We start from the raw sequence: 19,976 nt of genomic DNA on the forward strand, positions 1-19,976 counted from the left end.
ATAGAGGTTTGAGATACAAACCTAAAGCCAAGAAGGATGTGACTTCATATCATAGGGTTCCATATAGGTATGGATCTAACCATAGATCTAGGGGTCACACCAAGGTTACAAGGGAGGTCATCCCTAGAACTAATCTTGCAAAGACCAATGTGACTAAGGTTTCAAAAAAGCCTAAGAAAGTCACTAGGAAGGTCACAAGAAAAGCTATCCCTAGAGTTGACCTAGAGTAATTGTGTGTGACCAAGGCTTTTAAGAAGCCTAGGAAGGTCATTAGAAAGGTATCAAGAGAAGTTATCCCTAGTAAATACCTAGAACACCCAAAGAGCACCAATCAATTTTGGGTTCTTAGGAGTGTGTTTTTCTATACCCTAGATGAGTTTAGAGAGTGTCAACTCTAATTGGAAGGGTAGTTAAGCCAACCTTGATGAAATTGACACTTGGAGGCATTTTCAAAGTTTTGTTAACCTTTAAAAATGTAGGTTTAATTTTTTACTCTTTGGAAGAGTAAAACATGCCAAAATTTGAGAAATTAGACTTAATTAAAATTGGCACAAATAGGAAGAGTAAAGGAAGTACCAAGTTGGGATTTTAGCTTTTTCTTGGGAGACAAGGGCAAACTAGAATTATTTTTAGCTTAACAAATGGTTTAAGGATAGAAACACTTAGATAGATAATCTAAGTATTTTATTTGTGCTAAATTACCATGATTGTTTGCTCATCATATGTCATGTCATCATATTTTACATTCATATTTGTTATGAAAAATAAAAAAATATTATGTTATATCATACATACATCATGTAGCTATAGTAAGCTTTCTTTTAAAAAATATTCATTTTAATGTATGCCATAAATCATCATGCATCATTTTAAAATTCTTTATAACTAAGGACATGGGCATTAATCAACAAGTGACATCTTAGGTGAATGATTAATTTTAAAATGCCTAGATAGAAATGCACAATCCCTTAGTTTAGGGCAAAACCAATATTTACATCTCACAAGGACTATAGATTGACTTGTATGTGATTTAGTGCACATTAGATACAAATGATATGTTAGGATGGTGAACAAAACTCAAGATGTTGAGATAGTGCATCTTTTTAAGTTATAGTTTCATCTAAACACATAGTCTAAGTATTATCCAATCATTGGAAAAGCTAGTATACAAGTCATGTACATTTAACTTAAAAGATATGGTTGGAAATTAGTTTTGAAAAATATTTTTAAATACTTTTGGAAAACCTTGGTGAAGATTATCTTTTGATAGGAACCATCAGTGTATAGTTAGACACAAACTAGAGAAAAACATTGAAATTTTCAAGAGTTTCTAAGTTTATGTCAATCTTTGAAAATGGGATATATTTTCATAGAAAATTATTTCTCCTTGATAGAATATGACATAAATTATGTCTACATAAATTTTCATGATTTTTAGAAATTTATAGAATTATTTAAGAATTTCTTAATTTCAGCTAAAATTTGATTTTAGGAAATAAAAAACTCAATCGATCGTTTGATCGATTAGGGGAGTTCAATTGATCAAGCGATCGATTGAACTAGGTTTTTTCACAAACAGAAGCTCACAAAATCGATCAGTCAATCGATTGACCCCTGACTTGATCGATCAATTGATTCATTCAAGTGCATTTCCCGTGAACAGATGCTCGCAGAATCGATCTATTAATCAATTGAAGTAGCTTTGATCGATTGAGTCCCAACTTTGATCGATTGAGTCCTAACTTCATTTATAAATGGTTTTCATGATGAAAACAATATTAGAATAGTTAAGAAAGACTTAGTTGGAGTTTAGGATGAGGTTTAGCATTCAATATTGATTTTTGAACCTCAAAATGTCAAATTTTGGGTTTCCTAAAGATTTAGAAATTCCAAGTCATTGTTGGTGCAATGACAGAAGTTTAGAGCATGTTTTAAGGGGGAGCTACTCCTTACAGACATGAACTTATTTTTAACTAAACATTGGAAGGTTGTAAACCTTCATTATTGTAAATACTCTAGGATGGGCATTGTACGATGGAAGTATACTCTAGGGTGAGCATTGGGCATAATGAAATGTATAGGACTTTCATTGTGATGTTGCGAATAACAAGTGAGGTTGTGAACAACATGAGATAACTCTTAAGGAGAAGAGTTTTAGATGTGTGCCAAAGGAGAAGAATATAAGGTTTAAATTAGAAAAATCTCTATATTCACAGGGGATGATTGTGAAACCCTTATGTTAAGGAGGAGAATGTAGGAAACCCTCATTCATGCTTTGGTATGAAGAAGAAATTGAGGCTATGAGATTAGCTTAACTTAAATATATATTGTTAAACATCAAAAAGAGGCAGATTGTTGGCGCAATTTCTCTTGGGTCAAGGTTGACCAACTTGACTAAGCTTGAGTTGGCTCAACCATGAGTCATGATGTTTGAGTTTTGATATTTGACAATGTATGAAGATTACAGGTGCAATTATTCGTTTGGAGATATTGTTGGTGTAATTCCCCTTTAGTCAAGGGTTGACCAAGTTGATGTAAAGAAGATTAAAATAGGTCAAGGGTGACCAGGTGTTTGACTAGAAAGTCCTAACTGGGGGTTAGGCATGGCCAAGCCAACGGAAAGATTCTCAGAAGATGGAAATCCAAGTGGGTCAATGTTTGCCACTTAGTGTGGAAAGTCCTAGTGAGTGAAGTTAGGCAGTTTGAAAATTCCTAGTGAGTGAAGCTAGATGATGGAAAGTCCTGGTGAGTGAAGCCAAGCAGTTTGAAAATTCCAAGTGAGTAAAGCTAGGTGATGGAAAGTCTTGCTGAGTGAAGCCAAGCAGTTTGGAAAATACTAGTGAGTAAAGCTAGGTGATGGAGAGTCCTGATGAGTGAAGCAGGTGAAAAGTACTAGTGAGTGAAGCTAGGTAAAAAGGAAGCCCTAGTGAATGAAGTTTGGCAGAAGGGAAGTCCCGGTGAGTGAAGCCAAGCAGTGGAAATCTAGGTGGATCAAGGTTGACTAGACACCTAGTGTTTGGAAGTCTAAGTGGGTCATGAAGGATCAGACACTTAGCATGAGATGATAAGTCCAAGTGGGTCAATGTTGACTGGACACTTGGCACAAGGAGAAAAGTCCAAGTTGGTCAAAGGATTGACCTGACACTTGGTGACAAAATCCCAGCAGGTCAACGTTAACTAGATGCTAGGCAATGAGAAGTTCCAACAGGTCATGATTGATCGGATGTTGGAAATGGGAACCCTAAGGTTGAGTGAAGCCAGTTAGGGGTGGTCAATTGATCAGGTGATCGATTGAACTAGAGCCTAATCAATCAATCAATCGATTGGGAAAGTCCTGTGAGCATGGGCAGTCCAATAGATCAGTCGATCGATTGGGAGTCATTCTCATGAGAGCACAGTGTGCTCTCTAATCTATTGGTCTATTGATTGGACTCCTCTAATTGATCAGGTGATCGATTAGGGAGGCTTTATCGCGATGGATGCGAGGTAGCTGAAATCGATTGGTCAATCAATTCTGATGAAATCTATGAGAGCACAGAGGTGCTCTGAATCGATCGGCCAATCAATCAAAGCCTCTCCAATTGATTAGTCAATCGATTGAGATATGACCATTGAGTAGGTTGCGAGGTTTGGATGGTTGGGATCATGTAGATATGACATGACAATCGATTAGGAGGATGTCCAATCAATTGGGATCCCTAGAAGCACAAATATAAAGGCGACGACGAGGTTCAAACAAGATAGTGTTTACACAATTCTCTCCACCACTGCTTGGATGATTCAGCGTGAAGTGTTGTTGCACTTCCGATCAACAAGGAGCGACTCCAAGCGATAAGAAGATAGCAAGCTAAGCAAAAGTTTCATTATAAAGTGTTTTTTCTTTCATTTGTGCTTGTATCCTTGTTGTATTTCTCTGTGTGGGATTTTATGAGGTTTCTCCACCTCCGGTTGTTCAGAGGAGCATTTTTCTTAGTGGAGTGTGTGCTCAATATGGATCCTTGGATTAGTCACCTCTTCTTGAGATGGATACCAAGTAAATCCTTGTGTTAGCATTATCTACTTTTTTAGCCTTAGGTATGGTTGTTTTAGCATGATACACTACATATTTTCTTTAACTCTATTATATTTCCTATTTTCATGATAAATAGTATTAAAATAATATAAATTTAAACTAGCATGTTTTTATCATGAATTAAATAAGTACCATTACCTAATGGTACCTTAGTGTTATTCTTGGAGGCTCCCCCTTGACTTAAGCTTCCTCATTTGTTCTTGGTCCGATTCTTCCCATTTGGACATTGGCTCCGAAAATGTCATCTTTGATTGCAAGAGAAGTACACAATGTGCTCATTGCCTTTGTGTACCACAAGACCGACCTCCTTTGGCTTCTCTTTATCCTTTGGTGTCACTTGACCCTTCTTCTTGGTCAACTTAGGGCACTTACTTTTGTAGTGTCCTCTTTCCCTACACTTAAACCATATAATGTGATTTTTATTATTACAATTTAAAATTTTTATACCTTCACATGTAGGGATGACACTTAATCCTCCATTTGATTTTGCTTGACTTGTGGATATGACATCATCTTCCTCTCCATTTGACCTAGAAGTAGAAGCCTCTTCTTACTCTGGTGTCAATGAATGATGCTTCCCCTCAATCCTAGAGGTGGAGGCCTCTTCATCTTCATCCTCATTCACATGAAACAAGGAGTACACTCCTTTGCCTTTGTCTTCGTGCTCTCTTGAGGATGACTCTTCTTCACTTTCTTCCTCTTCGGATGTTGAGCAACTCTCAACTTCTAAATCTCCTCCTCCTTCTCTTCTTGATCCAATGAGTTATCCTCTTTAGATTTTTCTTGATTTGGAGTAGTGGAGGATTCTTCATGGATTCTCGCAAACTTGCTCCAAAACTCCTTGGCATCTTAATAATCCCCAATTTTACATATGATGTTGCTCGGTAATAAATTGACCAATAATTTGGTCACTTTGTCGTTAGCCTCACTTCTTAGCATTTGCTCTTTGCTCCAATTACTTTTCTTGAGAATTTTGCCTTTTGAATCCTTTGGAGTTTCGAAGCCTTCCATTAAAGTAAACCATTGCTCTATCTCTATCACGAAGAAGTTTTTGATTCTTAATTTCCAAGAATGAAGCTTGTAGATGTAAATGGTGGAGGTATCTTTGTGTCGAATCTGAGTCCATCTTAGAAATCCATCTTGAAATTAAGCTCCTTTTTTATGACAACATTTAGCTTGTTGAGATTAGGGCTTTCATTTCTTTTTCTTCCTCTAGCTCGTTGCCCTTTCCGACGATGAGTCTGGTGAAGAATGACCTCGCTCTGATACCACTTGTTGGGTCACTTTGGGAGCTAGAGGGGGAGGGGTGATTGTTGGGTTCTTCGGGCCGCGAAAACCGCTTTTTCGCGTCGCGGAAACCCCGAGTCACCCAAAGCCATGGATCTCGTGCAAAGATTCGTAAACAAAATTTTTGAAAAACCTTTTCTTGTACGAGTTTATAAAAACTTTAGATCTATACTAAAGTTAAGATCATTACCCTTGTAGCGAAGCCCTTCGCGTTCCCGCTTGTCCAAGATGTCGCCGGATCTCTAGTTGTCAAAGTAGACAACCTCTATATGTATCCACACGGACACAAGTAGAAGGAGATGACCAAAACACAAGGTGTGCTAGCACCAATGGAGTGTTCGGCCAAGGAATGGGAGAAGGAGAAGAGAGAGCACCCAAGGGAGAAGAAGAGTGAATGAATCAATGAGAGGAAATTCAAAAAAAAAATCCCTTAGCCATCAAGTGGCCGGCCACTCTAGGAGGTGTAACCCCCACATTAATTCCAATTAATGTGGAGACCATTAAGAGTTGTAACCCCCATGAGGTGGCACTCTAGGATGATGTGGATCAACACTATTGGTCCACATCTTGCCACCTCACTAAATGACATGGCAACAAGTGTAACCTCCTCATTTAATGTGGGCCGGCCACATTAAATGCTATGGAGGCTTGTAACCTCCATGAGGTGGCACACATTGATGATGTGGAGCAATCCTATTGGTCCACATCTTGCCAACTCACTAGTGATGTGGCAAAAAGTCAAGTCAAACATGACTTTTTCTCTTCCTCTCAAATCAAGTCAAACTTGATCAAATCTCTCTCATGGTTGATCTAATCCAACCATATGATTCAAGCCAACTTAATATAATGAATCTAATTCATTAAATTAAGTTGATTTAATGAGTCATAATCTAAATTTAGACTCATTGAATACATGAATCAACTTGAGTCCAACTCAATTAGTCCAATTTGGATTACTCTTAATCCAATATGATTCATCAAATGAATCTAATCCTCTTGGTTCATCATATGAATCAAATCTCCATCTAATTGTCCTTAGTGTGTGACCCTATAGGTTCTTGTAACGTTGGCAATGTCCTAAACCCATTTAGGAGCATAAGTAATGAGCGGTATCTAGCAACACATCATTACTACCCAAGTTACAAGAATGTCGAGATCCGACATCACCTTGTGACTACCAATTGTGACTCCTCACAAAATATGTCAAATGTCCTTCTATCCTTGACATCTAGATTGATCAATGTGAGGCATAGACCGTGTCATCCTCTAATCAATCTAAATCTTGAACTCCAAGTAGACTCACTCGATCAAATGAGCTCAACATCTCATGTTGACTCATTTGGGCATGGCCATGCACTTCGTGGTCTAACTCTATCAAGAATATTGATGTCGCTCCCGTCATATGGGAGGGATAGATCTCATCTACATCACTCACATCCCTCTGCATAATTTATTACATACCCAGTAATCGCCTTTATAGTCCACCCTGTTACGGGTGACGTTTGACGAAACCAAAGTACATAACTCCTTATGTAGGGATCCATGGTGACTTCAGGTCAAAGGACTAATAGTCATACTAATTGCCACATGAGAAAGTATATGACACTCATATAACGATCCATGATACTTTCTCATGGCGGGTCATTCAGTATACATTCTCTAATGCATACCCATGTATCATCTTGATATCTCTATATCCATGACTTGTGAGATCAAGTCATCGAGCTGACCTACATGCTAGTCTTATTGTATTAACATTGTCCCTGAATGTTAATACTCGACTAGGAATGATTTAGAGTAGTGTTTCCTATATCATCTCACTATCGATTCAACCAATCGATTGATATAGGTAAGAACCTTCTACTCTAGGACGTTACTATACTTATTTTATCTGGCACTAATACAAATAAGCATAATAACCAAAAATTAAATGCCTTAATATATATACATGAATATGATATACATGAGTCCATATAATCATCAAATGATTGGCTCTAGGGCTCTAACTAACAATCTCCCACTAGCACTAGTGCCAATCAGTATAGGCTCTAAGGCCTAATGACCTAGTGTGACCATCATGCTTCCTCTGTGCCAAAGCCTTGGTCAAGGGATCTGCGATGTTAGCCTCTGTAGGTACTCTGCAAATCTTCACATCTCCTCTATCGATAATCTCTCGAATGAGATGGAAGCGCCGTAGTATGTGCTTGGTCCGCTGGTGTGAGCGAGGTTCCTTCGCAGCTATAGCTCCATTGTTGTCACAATAGAGTTCGGATCGTGATGCTAGGAACCACCCCAAGTTCGATAATGAACTTGCGGATCAACCCGCCTCTAGCGCTCTCGATGCAACAATATACTCGGCCTCATTGTAGAATCGGCTACCTGCCTCGAACTCATCCACTCACAGACCACCATTTAAGCAAAACACGAACCATGATTGCGATCGGTAATCCTGATCGGTCTGGAAGTCAGCATCACTATAACCCTTTACGGTTAGCTCATCATTGCCTCCATATATCAAGAAATATTCTTTAGTCCTTCATAAGTACTTAAGAATATTCTTGACCGCTATCCGATGACTTTCACCGGACTGGTATCTGCTCGTCATGCTCAAAGCATACGAGACATCGGTCGAGTACATAGCATGGCGTACGTGATCGATCCTACTGAGGCATAAGGGATCCGATCCATGCGATCTCTCTCCTCTCAAGAGGGACCTTGAGCCTCGAAGACTCACGCCGTGTGACATCGGCAGAAATCCTTCTTGGAATTCCGCATGGCAAACCGAAGGAGTACCTTGTCGATGTATGTACTCGACAGGCCAATCAATCTCTTAGATCTATCTCTATAGATCTGTATCCCAAGAACGCGGATGCCTCACCTAAGTCCTTCATTGAGAAGCAACTCCCTAGCCGGGTCTGACTGAAGCATGGGGATGTCCTTCCCAATGAGTATTATGTCATCCACATACAATATGAGGAAAACAACTATGTCCCCTACAACCTTCTTGTAGACACAAGGCTCATCTTCGTTCTTGATGAAACCAAACTGTTTGATCGCATCATCGAATCGAAGATTCCAGCTCTGAGAAGCTTGCTTTAGTCCATAAATGGACCTATGCAGCTTGCATACTCTACTAGTATGCTGTGGATCTACAAAACCCTCAGGTTGTGTCATGTACACATCCTCGAGTAGGTTTCCATTCAGAAACACGGTTTTGACATCCATCTGCCATATCTCATAGTCATGGTAGGCTGCAATAGCAAGCATGATCCGAATGGACTTAAACAACACCACTGGAGAAAAGGTTTCATCATAGTCAATACCATGAATCTGCTTGAAACCTTTAGCTACCAAGCGACCCTTATAGATAAGTCCATCCATGTCAGTCTTTCTCTTAAAGACCCACTTGCACCCAATGGGTTTTACCCCTTCAGGTGGATCAACCAAAGTCCATACTTGGTTGGTGTACATGGATTCCATCTCGGATCTCATGGCTTCTAGCCATTTCTCAGAATCTGGTCTCATCACAACTTCTTGATAGGTGGTAGGCTCATCCTCTATGAGCACAATGTCATCATGGTCAGACAAGAGAAATGAGTATCTGATATCTAGTATTTTTTGTGCATAATTGGGCTCTTGAATTGAGTATTTTGCATCTTCTCATATGATTAATTCTTGTTTTATCTTATATCTTATGAGTTGAGAATTATTTAGAGCCTTGTTGCATTTTTCTATATATTTCTTGTGGAATCTTATCTAATAATGGTACTTTATTTGTTTTGAAGGAATACGCTCATTGGACTACAAGAATTTGGATTGGGCCCGATCCATTAAATGGAGCTTTCCTCTTGAGCTAACCCATGTCAAACCTTATCATCAAATCCCTAATTTTCCTCCTAAACTAAGCCCTAAGCCAAATGCAAATCCCGGTTCAAACCTTGGTATAAAACCCAAAAAAATCGCGGATGAACAGTGGCTGCGTCTACTGTTCATCGTGCCAACGGCGATTTCCTCTCCGTGAGCGCGCGCATGCCCCCGATTCCAGTGATAATCTGATCTTGAGTTCCAGATCCATAGAGGAGGATGCAAGGAAGCTGCTGACCTAATTTCCTGAAGCTGGAGGTTTGCCAAAGAGGTTTCGACGGCAAGCTTTGCTGGGATTCGATTCTTCATTCTCCGCCCCTGTTAGAATGGTGTTGACAGCAGGAATTCATCAGCCATCTTCAGGAATCATCAAAGAGGTCTCTCTGGTGGTTCTTGACTTGAATCCAGCCACATTCAACGCCCCATCAGCAAGTCATTGCTGAGCACAGAATAGAATTGCAGATCCAGGTTTCGACAATTCTGCACAGATCTGAACTTGTGTTCTTCCAGAGAGGTTTCTTTGGCTAAGATCAGTGGGTTTCATATCTGAACTCAGATCAGCTGCGTTCCCTTTTTTCTGCTTTTCTGGATTTCGCATTTGAGGTTTCAAATGAGGACTCTTGTGTGACGACAAGAGTTGTGATTCAAGAATTGGTTGTGATTGGAATTGGTTTAGTTTTAATCCTGCATTTCATTACTGCTGTTAGCTAGATCTAGAACTTGTTTGTAGCTCAGTTTAGTGCATAGATTGGTTTCTTTCCAGAATTTTGCTTTAAATCTCTGTTCTGTAATGCAGAATTTCCAGCAAGTTTCTGTTAATAAAAGTAGTTTACAATCTTTGTTTTCAATTCAATCATTTCAGTAGATTTTGTTGAGTTTAAATAGTTTCTGGTCTTGTAGTTGCTGCAGCTTTGATTACTGTTATTTGATATAGAAATTTCCAGCAGTATTCTTTAGGGACTTGTTCTGTTTTTGTTCTGTTTTTCTCTTGATGCAGTAATTCTAGTAGTTGCTGTTATTGTAATTAGGTTTCAATCTTTGTGTTCGATGCAGTAATTTCATAGGATCTGTTTAGTGTAATTAGTTTCCAATCTTGTCTTAGAGAAGAATGTTATTACTTTAGCAGTAGAGAGTAGTTGTAGTTTGATTGCAATTAATTTTGTTTGCTTAGAGGTACTTTAATCGTTTCAATTTTGAGTAGTTGACAATTCTTGAGAGTTGCTTTGTTTTATTTTACTTCTCTTCAGATTTTAGTCATTAGAATTCTGCAGTTTATTGTTTCTGCATCCTTGTTTTCTTTAGATCTTGTCATCGAATTTGTTGTTTCTTTAAATCTGAACGAGTAGTTCTAGTTTTTGTTCTTTAGATCTCATTTCTGAAATTAAATTCTGCTTCTCTTGTTTCTCTAGTTGGGTATCTTTATTTTGTTTTTGCACTTTCCATCACTGCAATCGTAGTTGTGACAAGTTCCTGCACAAATTCATTTATGCAATTTAAATTCTGATGTATCTCTTTTAGTTTCTAGATCATAGAGTATGTTAGTTCTCTTAAGCTAGGATTTAATCATTACATAGGATCAGGTTATTAGCTGCATTTGAATTCTTAAGTTAGGATTTGAAACAAACTAAACACCCCCATTTTATCAGGAGAAAACCTAAAAAAAATAATAATTCTAGTCTAAGATCAAACATTCTATTACTAGTTTCCTTGAGATATTCGACCTTGGCTTTTTACTACAACAATCTGGAGTAGTTAAGGGTTTTCAAGATTAATTAATTTGGAGTTCATACGTGACAGTCAATTCGAACGTACCAAATTTTGGCGCCGTTGCCGGGGAGACTAGTAGAGTTTGTTTGTTTTTAGATTGTGCATAGTTTATCTTTTCTTTGTTTTCACTTTCTTTATTTTATTGTCTATCCACTTTTGTTCTAATTATTGATTTTTGGTGGTATGACCAGGTCTTCATGTGATAAGTTACTTGATATTGATCCGGAAATTGAAAGGACCTTCAGAGCTTTGAGAATTCAGGAGAAAATTTCAGAGGACTCAGGAAGTTCTTTATCATCTTCAGATACCCCCATGGCTGATCATAGTAGGACAATGAAGGAGCTTGCAGCTCCTGATGAAGCTTTTAAATATTCATGCATCACTTATCCAACTCTAGCTGGTGATTTTGAGCTGAGATCAGGGTTGATTCATTTGCTTCCCAAATATCAAGGATTATCTGGAGAGGACCCAAACAGACATTTGCATGAATTCCATGTGGTTTGTTCAACCATGAAGCCACAAGGAATTTCAGAAGAGGATATCAAGCTAAGGACTTTTCCATTTTCACTTACTGGAGTAGCAAAAGATTGGTTATATTATTTGCCACCGGGATTTATTACTTCATGGATTGATATGAAGAAGGCTTTCTTGGAAAAATTCTTTCCAGCCTCAAGGACTGCAACAATTAGGAAAAGCATCTGTGGGATTCAACAAGTAGTGGGAGAAACACTTTATGATTATTGGGAGAGATTCAAGAAACTATGTTCAAGTTGTCCCCAACACCAAATAAGTGAGCAGTTATTAGTCCAATACTTCTATGAGAGTTTATTACCTATGGACAGAAGTATGATAGATGCAGCAGCTGGAGGAGCTTTAGTAAACAAGACTCCAGAGCAAGCACGGGAACTAATTTCGAACATGGCTGAAAATTCACAGCAATTTGGAAGTAGAGCACTCACTACTAGAGGAGTTGGTGAAGTTCAAATGGTTTCTAATGAACAAAAGGAGATAAAGAATTCATTGATGGAATTAACGACCTTGGTGAAACAATTAGCCTTGAACAATGCTACTCAACCTTCTGTTGTGCCGAATATGCAATTTCCATGTAAACAAAGCATAGTTTGTAGCATTTGTTCGAGTCCAGATCACCTTTCAGAACTTTGTCCAAATCTCATTCAAGATGAATCTTTGGCAGCATTCTCTAGAGCTCAGTTCCAACAAAAACATGACCCGTATTCATCTACATATAATCCGGGTTGGAGAGATCATCCAAATTTGAAGTATGGCAATTCATTCTATCAACATCCATCTTCAAATCAGCATTTCAACCACACTTCCAGCAATTTCCAGCAACCTCAGCAAGGTTTCCAGCAGCATAATCAGAATTTCCAGCAAGGTTTTCATCATCATTACCAACCTGCAAATCAATATCAGCAATCGTATCAGCCTTATCAGCAATTTCAGAATCAGAATCAGAATCAGCATTATCAATATCAAAATCAGAATTTCCAGCAATCAATTCCAGCACTTCCAGCACCTACAAAGATGAGTTTAACTCAAGGAGGTTCCAATAATGTTTCAAATTCAGATCCACAGCAAGCTAGATTGGAGGAATTGATGCAGCAAATTCTTCAGCAACAACAAAATCAGGAAAGGCAGATTGGGCAATTGGCTTCTAGCATTAATCAGATTCAAGCTCAGGGATCGAGTCAATTGCCATCTCAAACAATTCCTAATCCTAAAGGGAACGTTAGTGCATTAACTTTAAGGAGTGGGAGAAAAATTTCAGAATCTTCAAGAGGAAGAGCTGCTGCTAAAAATTTTTCAGAAATCCAGCCATCCAGTTTCAGCAATGAAGAACTCCCAGAAGTGCAGAATGTGCCAGTTTCAAGTTCTAATCCAATTCACATTGATCCCTACGGTTTGGAGCATGCACAAGGAGGTGGAAATCTGATGCCAGATTTTTCCAGCAACTCTTGTCCAGCTGAACATTTTCCAGCAACAACTTCAGAAAGCAGCAAATCTGGAAATGCAGGATTTCAGAATTCAGAGAAGAACATTCCATTGCCTTTCCCTCAACGCAGAGTTCAACCAAGGAAGAATGTAGAGGAAGAGAAAGCAAAGGAGTTCCAGGAGCTTGTGGACTTATTCAGCAAGGTGGAAGTAAATGTTCCTTTACTCACAATGATCAAGCAAATTCCAAAATATGCGAAATTTTTTAAGGATCTTTGTGTGCACAAGAAGAAATTGAAGGGGAATGAGTTGATTAGCATGGGCAAGAATGTGTCTGCACTTCTTCAAACAGTTCCTCAGAAATGCGAAGATCCTGGAGTTTTTACGGTTCCTTGTGAAATTGGGAGTAATCTGTTTAAAGATGCCATGCTAGATTTGGGAGCTTCAATTAATGTGATGCCAAAATCAGTTTTTCAGACATTAGGGATTGGACCATTACAACCTACAGGAGTAGTCATTCAGTTAGCTGACCGCAGTCAGACTCATCCAGCTGGAGTTATTGAAGATGTATTGGTGAAGGTGAGAGAACTTATCTTTCCTGCAGATTTTTATATCCTCGACATGGAGGGAGACTATCTGGCCAGTAGATCTCCACTCATTCTTGGACGACCATTTTTGAAGACTGCAAGGACCAAGATTGATGTTCACGCGGGCACACTTTCTATGGAGATAGGAGACACAGTGGTCCGATTCAGTATTCTTGACGCTATGAAGCATCCTAGAGAGGATCATTCTATTCTTAGTTTGGATATTTCGGAGATTGATTCAGATTTTGCAGAGGGAGGTATAGGTGATTTTTGGTTTTCAGAGGATATTTCAGCCTTGGGAGTGGATGATGAGTCTTGTGGAGTATTTCCGAGTGAGAGAGATAATTTATGCGTAGGGGATTGCTTAGGAGAAGCTCTATCCCTAGGATCGCCCAGAGAAGAGAAATTTTGCGTAGGGGATTACTTAGGAGAAGCTCTACCCCTAGGATCGCTTTCTATCAATCAGACACAAGATGAGTTGAAGCCATTGCCTCCACACTTGAAGTATGCTTATTTAGGAGAGAACCAGCAGTTCCCTGTCATCATTGCCCAGAATCTAGAACCAGAACAAGAAAGCAGATTATTAGAGATTTTGAGGCAGCACAGGAAGGCCATTGGATGGACTTTAGCAGATATTCCTGGTATTAGTCCTTCTATTTGCATGCACAGGATTTACTTGGAGGAGGATGTGAAACCAGTGAGACAGCCCCAGAGGAGACTTAACCCATTGATCCTTGATGTAGTAAAGAAAGAGGTGACTAGACTTCTACAGGCAGGTATCATTTACCCTATTTCTGACAGTAAGTGGGTAAGTCCTATCCATGTGGTTCTAAAGAAATCAGGGGTGACAGTTGTGACTAATGAAGAGAATGAGTTAGTGCCCACCAGAGTGAAGAATTCTTGGAGAGTTTGTGTGGACTATAGGAAACTGAACCAAGCAAGCAGAAAGGACCACTACCCCCTACCTTTTATTGATCAGATGTTGGAAAGACTAGCGGGCAAGTCACATTATTGCTTCCTAGATGGTTACACGGGATATTTTCAGATTTGCATCGACCCAGAGGATCAGGAGAAGACCACCTTCACTTGTCCTTTCAGTACATTTGCCTACAGATGGATGCCATTTGGATTATGCAACGCTCCAGGAACTTTTCAGCGATGCATGGTAAGTATTTTTGGTGATTTATTAGAGCATTGCATGGAGGTTTTCATGGATGATTTTTCTGTATATGGTTCATCATTTGATGCATGTCTAGAAAATTTGTCTAGGGTTTTAGATAGATGCATTGAGACTGACTTGGTACTTAATTTTGAAAAATGTCATTTTATGGTTGAGCATGGTATTGTTTTAGGACACATAGTCTCTAAGAGAGGTATTGAGGTAGATCCTGCTAAAGTTAGCGCTATATCTTCTTTATCTTACCCCGCATGCGTGCGGGATGTTCGAGCTTTTCTTGGCCATGCAGGATTCTACAGGAGATTTATTAGGGACTTCAGTCGGATTGCTCTTCCACCGTCTCGGTTGCTTTAGAAAGATGTGGATTTCAGGTTTGATCAGAGGTGTAAGGAAGCTTTTGAGAGGTTCAAGGAGGCTTTGATTTCTGCACCTATCATCAGCCAACAGATTGGGCTTTACCTTTTGAGTGATGTGTGATGCTTCGAATTTTGCCATAGGAGCAGTACTTGCACAGAGAGTAGAGGGAGCACCGCATGTGATCTGCTATGCATCAAAGACCCTGGATTCGGCTCAAGCAAATTACACCACGACAGAAAAAGAGCTTCTTGCCATTGTTTTTGCTTTAGATAAATTCAGATCATATTTATTATGTTCTCACGTGATTTTATTTTCTAATCATGCAGCTTGAAGTTTCTCCTCAAGAAGCCGGATGCTAAGCCCAGTTGATTAGATGGATGCTTCTCCTCCGGGAGTTTGATTTGGAGATTCGTGATAGGAGTGGGAAGGAGAACTTGGTTGCAGATCATTTAAGCGAATTGAAGGGATTTGGACCACACGATTATTGATGATGATTTTAGAGATGAGCAACTCTTCAGGGTGCATGGTGAGTCTCCATGGTATGCAGATCTGGTTAATTTTTTAGTAGGTAATGTTTTTCCTGCACAATTTTCAAAAGCTCAAAAGGACAAATTGAAAAGTGATTCAAAATATTATGTGTGGGATGATCCTTATCTGTGGAAATTTTGTAGTGATCAGATTATTAGGAGATGCATACCTGATTTTGAGTTCCAGTCTGTACTTACATTTTGTCATTCATTTGAGTGTGGGGGGCATTTTGGACCCCAGAGGACTGCGAGGAAAGTTTTGGAATGTGGTTTGTACTGGCCCACCCTCTTTCGTGATGCCTATATTTTTTGTAGATCATGTGATAGGTGTCAACGAACTGGAAACATAGGACCTAGGAATGAAATGTCTCAACATTTCATGTTATTTTGTGAGGTCTTTGATGTATGGGGCATTGATTTCATGGGTCCATTTCCTGTCTCTTTTGGATTTTTATATATTTTGCTAGCAGTTGATTATGTTTCCAAATGGGTGGAGGCCATCCCCATCAGGACTGATGATTCTTCAGTTGTTGTTAGTTTTGTCAGGACACATATTTTCTGCAGGTTTGGCGTGCCCAGGGCAATAATCAGTGATCAAGGGTCACATTTTTGTAACAAACGCATGAAGGCTATGTTGAGCAGATATGGAGTTTCACATAGAGTTTCCACTCCCTATCATCCCCAAACAAATGGATTCATGAAGGAGCAAAAGGGATGGTAATGCAAGAATTGAACAGTACCGAAGCCATCTATTCAATGTGACAGGGAAGACTTGCTATTTCTCATTACTTCATGTCTTTGTAGATATACAAGTCATTACATAATTACATGAATAATTCACTTGTTCGTTTTGGTAGTTTTTATGTTTTCTAATAATGAATTCGGTCATAGTGAATAAGATATCATCATTTGGTGGCCGATTTAACTTCTTAGTTTTCTTAGTAGTTTTACTTTCACATATAATAATTCAAATTTTAGGAATCATGTCCCTGTAAAAACCTTTGAATCAAATTTGGTAGTTTTTGGTTAATAATGGTACCTCCCTTTACACTTCTTTATATCATTTTAGAGGTTTTAAAATAAAGTTACATTTGAGCATGAAGTTTTAAGTCTTTGTTGCATAAATGAATTCTAGGCTTGCGTAAGGTTAACATTTAGTGATGAATTCTAATTGATAATTTGAGATAATAACTTTTGCTTGCCTAGTGAGGATTGAGCCTAATTGTGTGATGCACTGATGGTTTTTATCACTCTAGAACTTGCTTGAATCTTTTCAACATTCCACTTGATCAGAGATTAAATCATTTTAATGAAGGTTATTCCAATTCCCCACTAGTTATCACTAATTCTATTTTCCTATACCATCATATCATTTATCTTTTCCCTTGTTTTATTATCTTGGATATGGTTACATGGGATGTTATGTGATGCTTTTATTTTGACTGGGACGGACAAATATTTAAGTGTGGGGGAGATATTTAGTCTTTGATTGAGGATGATTGTTGTGTTGTGTACCAGCAATTGATACATTCAATGTGGGAGCAGGAGTGTGGTATGTATGTATGCTCAACTACTTAATCACTATTGGATTTTAATCATTCATAGAGCAAGTTCAAATAGTTTCAAATTTCGGAAATTGATACTATGATGGTCTTTTATGAGCTAGGAAATCTGGTTGTGGCAGTGTGCAGGAATTCAGAAGTTGTTGTTGTGAACAGTTGCTAATGACATATTTTTTAAGAGTTTTGAAATGTGAAGTGACAAATGGAATACTTGTGTCATTAACCACTTATAGTCTGAAGTTCAGTTACTGGAGATATCAGGAATGCAGAAGACCATGTGCAGCATATGAAGAGCTGGAATTTAGTATCAAAGTGTATCACAAATCTGATGCAACATTTCAATGACTGAAATGTTCAAGGGAAGTCTTGCTAGATGCAGAAATAAATGGTATTTTAGATTTGTCATGTCAATTTTGATCTTGAGAAACTGAATACATGTGTGCAGGAAACAGTGGCTAGCTGAGAAATTGGATGATGGCTAATCTGTGCAGAATTGGATGAGAGCTAATCTTGAAAAAAAAAAATGCAGAAATACAGAAATGCAGATGTGTGCAGAAATGTAGAAACTGAAAACAGAATTGCAGATGTGTGCAGAAATGTAGAAACTGAAAACAGAATTGCAGATGTGTGCAGAGTTGCAAAAGCTGAGAGCTGTTAGCTGAAGTTGAAGTAAATCAGTTTCAATTGATTCTTTAGTGCTGAGGGAATAAACTGGGACAAGTGAGATCAGAGAAGAGAGAGCAAGAATATTAGTCATGAGGTTGAAGCATATGCAGAAAATGCTTAATCACAGAAATGTAGTAGTTGATATGCAGGAATGTGCAAGACTGCATCCTGATCTTTTTGGATGGAAGGGATTGAATGATAACTGATTGTTACTGGATGATGGATAAAATAGTCTTTTGAAGGTTCAAATTAAAATAAACAGGAAAGTTGAAGAATCAGCAAAGCAGAAATTTCAGAAATTCTGCTAATGGTTATTTCTGTGCCAATCTGGGGATCAAGTTGTAACAAGTTAGAATTGCTGAAGCTTGTAATTCTGTGAAGTATGCATCAATAGGGATCACAAGAAGCTAGATGAAGAGGAGTTGAGATTTTAGGGCAGCTAATGATGTGTAGTTGGTACAAAGTCCGAGCTGTATGAGAAATTCAGAATGGCACTTAACTGTGCTATATGTTGTAGAGCTATTGGATCACTGGAAAATCAGAATCCAGCTGTTGATTGATTGTGGTGAAATGATGATCTTGTTTCTCTATAATTTGCATGATTTGTAGACGGTGAAATGGACACAGAAACAGAAACATACAGCTGAAAAGTTAAATCTGAAAGAATTCTGCAGCTTGGGTTTTGTCCAAAACACTGAATTGCTTATAATGAGACTTTACTGATATCTGTTTCGGTTGTGAGTAAGGAATTCAGGGGATTTGGTTGGAACATTTAAGTGTTAATATCTGATTTCTCAAATTACAAATTTTGTGGCAGCCAAACTCTACTGAATCAGTGCAATCTGTGTATGTAGAATTAAGAATGCTGGGAATTATTGAGTATCAAATGGAGTATCAAAATCTAGTGGCAGATTTTAATCAATGAGAAACTCAAGTTAAGCTCTATATTGTGCTGAAATAAATGATATTCTACCTTTTATGGCAGCTCAAAATATAAAAAAAAAATGAATGATGAAATTCAGGAATGCCATATGGAAACGGAAATACAGAAGCAGTGTTTAACTATGGAGCTGGAATCAGTTGGTGCCAAATCTCTGCTTGAATTCAATGTCCTATCACAAACGAACGAGTACAGATTCACATTATTTCTGAGCAAATCTGTAAATTATCAGGGGATATCATGAAATTGCTGTAGATGGAAGCAATAGCATGCAATGGCTGAATCTGCCATGAAGGACATTCTGGAGCCATTTTCAGAACTAATTCTGATTGTATAGATCTGTTCTTGTTGAATCTACAGATTTAGAGGGGAAGTGCTGGGTGAAGTATCTGCCATGAAAATTAGCATCAAGACTAAGAGAACAGCATTGAATGCCATGGACGAAAATTAGCATCACATAGCATTCTCATTCCATGTCTTCCACTTCTACTTTAATCTCTGTTCTTTTACTTGCCTTTGTAATTCTAATGCTTCCATTTACTTGCCTTTGTTTTCCTTTATACTTTCAATGAACCTTCATAAGGATGTATTTGATATCTGTGATGGAGGTGAGAATTAGATGAAGAGCAAGCATATGGTAGTGCTTTTGCCATAAGTAGCTTGAGTGATCTCCACAATTACATGAATTTGAAATTAGGATGAGAGCCACTAAAAACTACCATGTGAGGACTAGTTGTGTTATTATTTTCATTTTATTCATGATGGATGAAATCATTAAATGGTTAACTGAAGTAAGAATGGTGTTCATGATTGCTTGAGTTTTTGAAACTTCATGATTTTAGGTGACTTCTTTTTACTGTCTTCTGAATATGATTAAGAAAGGTAAAGAGGGGGGGGGGTGCAACCTCGGTCATTTCTTTAGTTATTTACTTGCCCGGGACGAGCAAAGAGATTAAGTGTGGGGGAGTTGATATCTAGTATTTTTTGTGCATAATTGGGCTCTTGAATTGAGTATTTTGCATCTTCTCATATGATTAATTCTTGTTTTATCTTATATCTTATGAGTTGAGAATTATTTAGAGCCTTGTTGCATTTTCTATATATTTCTTGTGGAATCTTATCTAATAATGGTACTTTATTTGTTTTGAAGGAATAGACTCATTGGACTACAAGAATTTGGATTTGGCCCGATCCATTAAATGGAGCTTTCCTCTTGA

The 19,976-nt window shown here is 38.3% G+C and overlaps 1 protein-coding gene across 1 annotated transcript; it reads left to right on the top strand.

Moving 5' to 3' along the window:
* Positions 1 to 9,156: 9,156 nt before the first annotated feature.
* On the top strand, positions 9,157 to 19,210 carry LOC122026792. Its single transcript, XM_042585507.1, has 5 exons — positions 9,157 to 9,756; positions 11,182 to 14,695; positions 17,683 to 17,806; positions 18,992 to 19,010; positions 19,120 to 19,210. Exons 2-5 carry the CDS (start codon positions 11,303 to 11,305, stop codon positions 19,208 to 19,210), a joined length of 3,627 nt encoding a protein of 1,208 aa, XP_042441441.1. The 5' UTR covers positions 9,157 to 9,756; positions 11,182 to 11,302.
* Positions 19,211 to 19,976: the final 766 nt, after the last annotated feature.

The sequence above is a fragment of the Zingiber officinale genome, chromosome 10A, assembly GCF_018446385.1.
Source record: "Zingiber officinale cultivar Zhangliang chromosome 10A, Zo_v1.1, whole genome shotgun sequence".
Classification (NCBI taxonomy): Eukaryota; Viridiplantae; Streptophyta; class Magnoliopsida; order Zingiberales; family Zingiberaceae; genus Zingiber; species Zingiber officinale.

Bases quoted from the DNA above. Each gene is read 5' to 3' on its own strand.
- LOC122026792 (XM_042585507.1), top strand. From the start codon at position 11,303: ATGGCTGATCATAGTAGGACAATGAAGGAGCTTGCAGCTCCTGATGAA. The intron at 14,696-17,682 runs GTAAGTATTTTT...AAAAAAATGCAG, and splicing joins GAACTTTTCAGCGATGCATG to AAATACAGAAATGCAGATGT.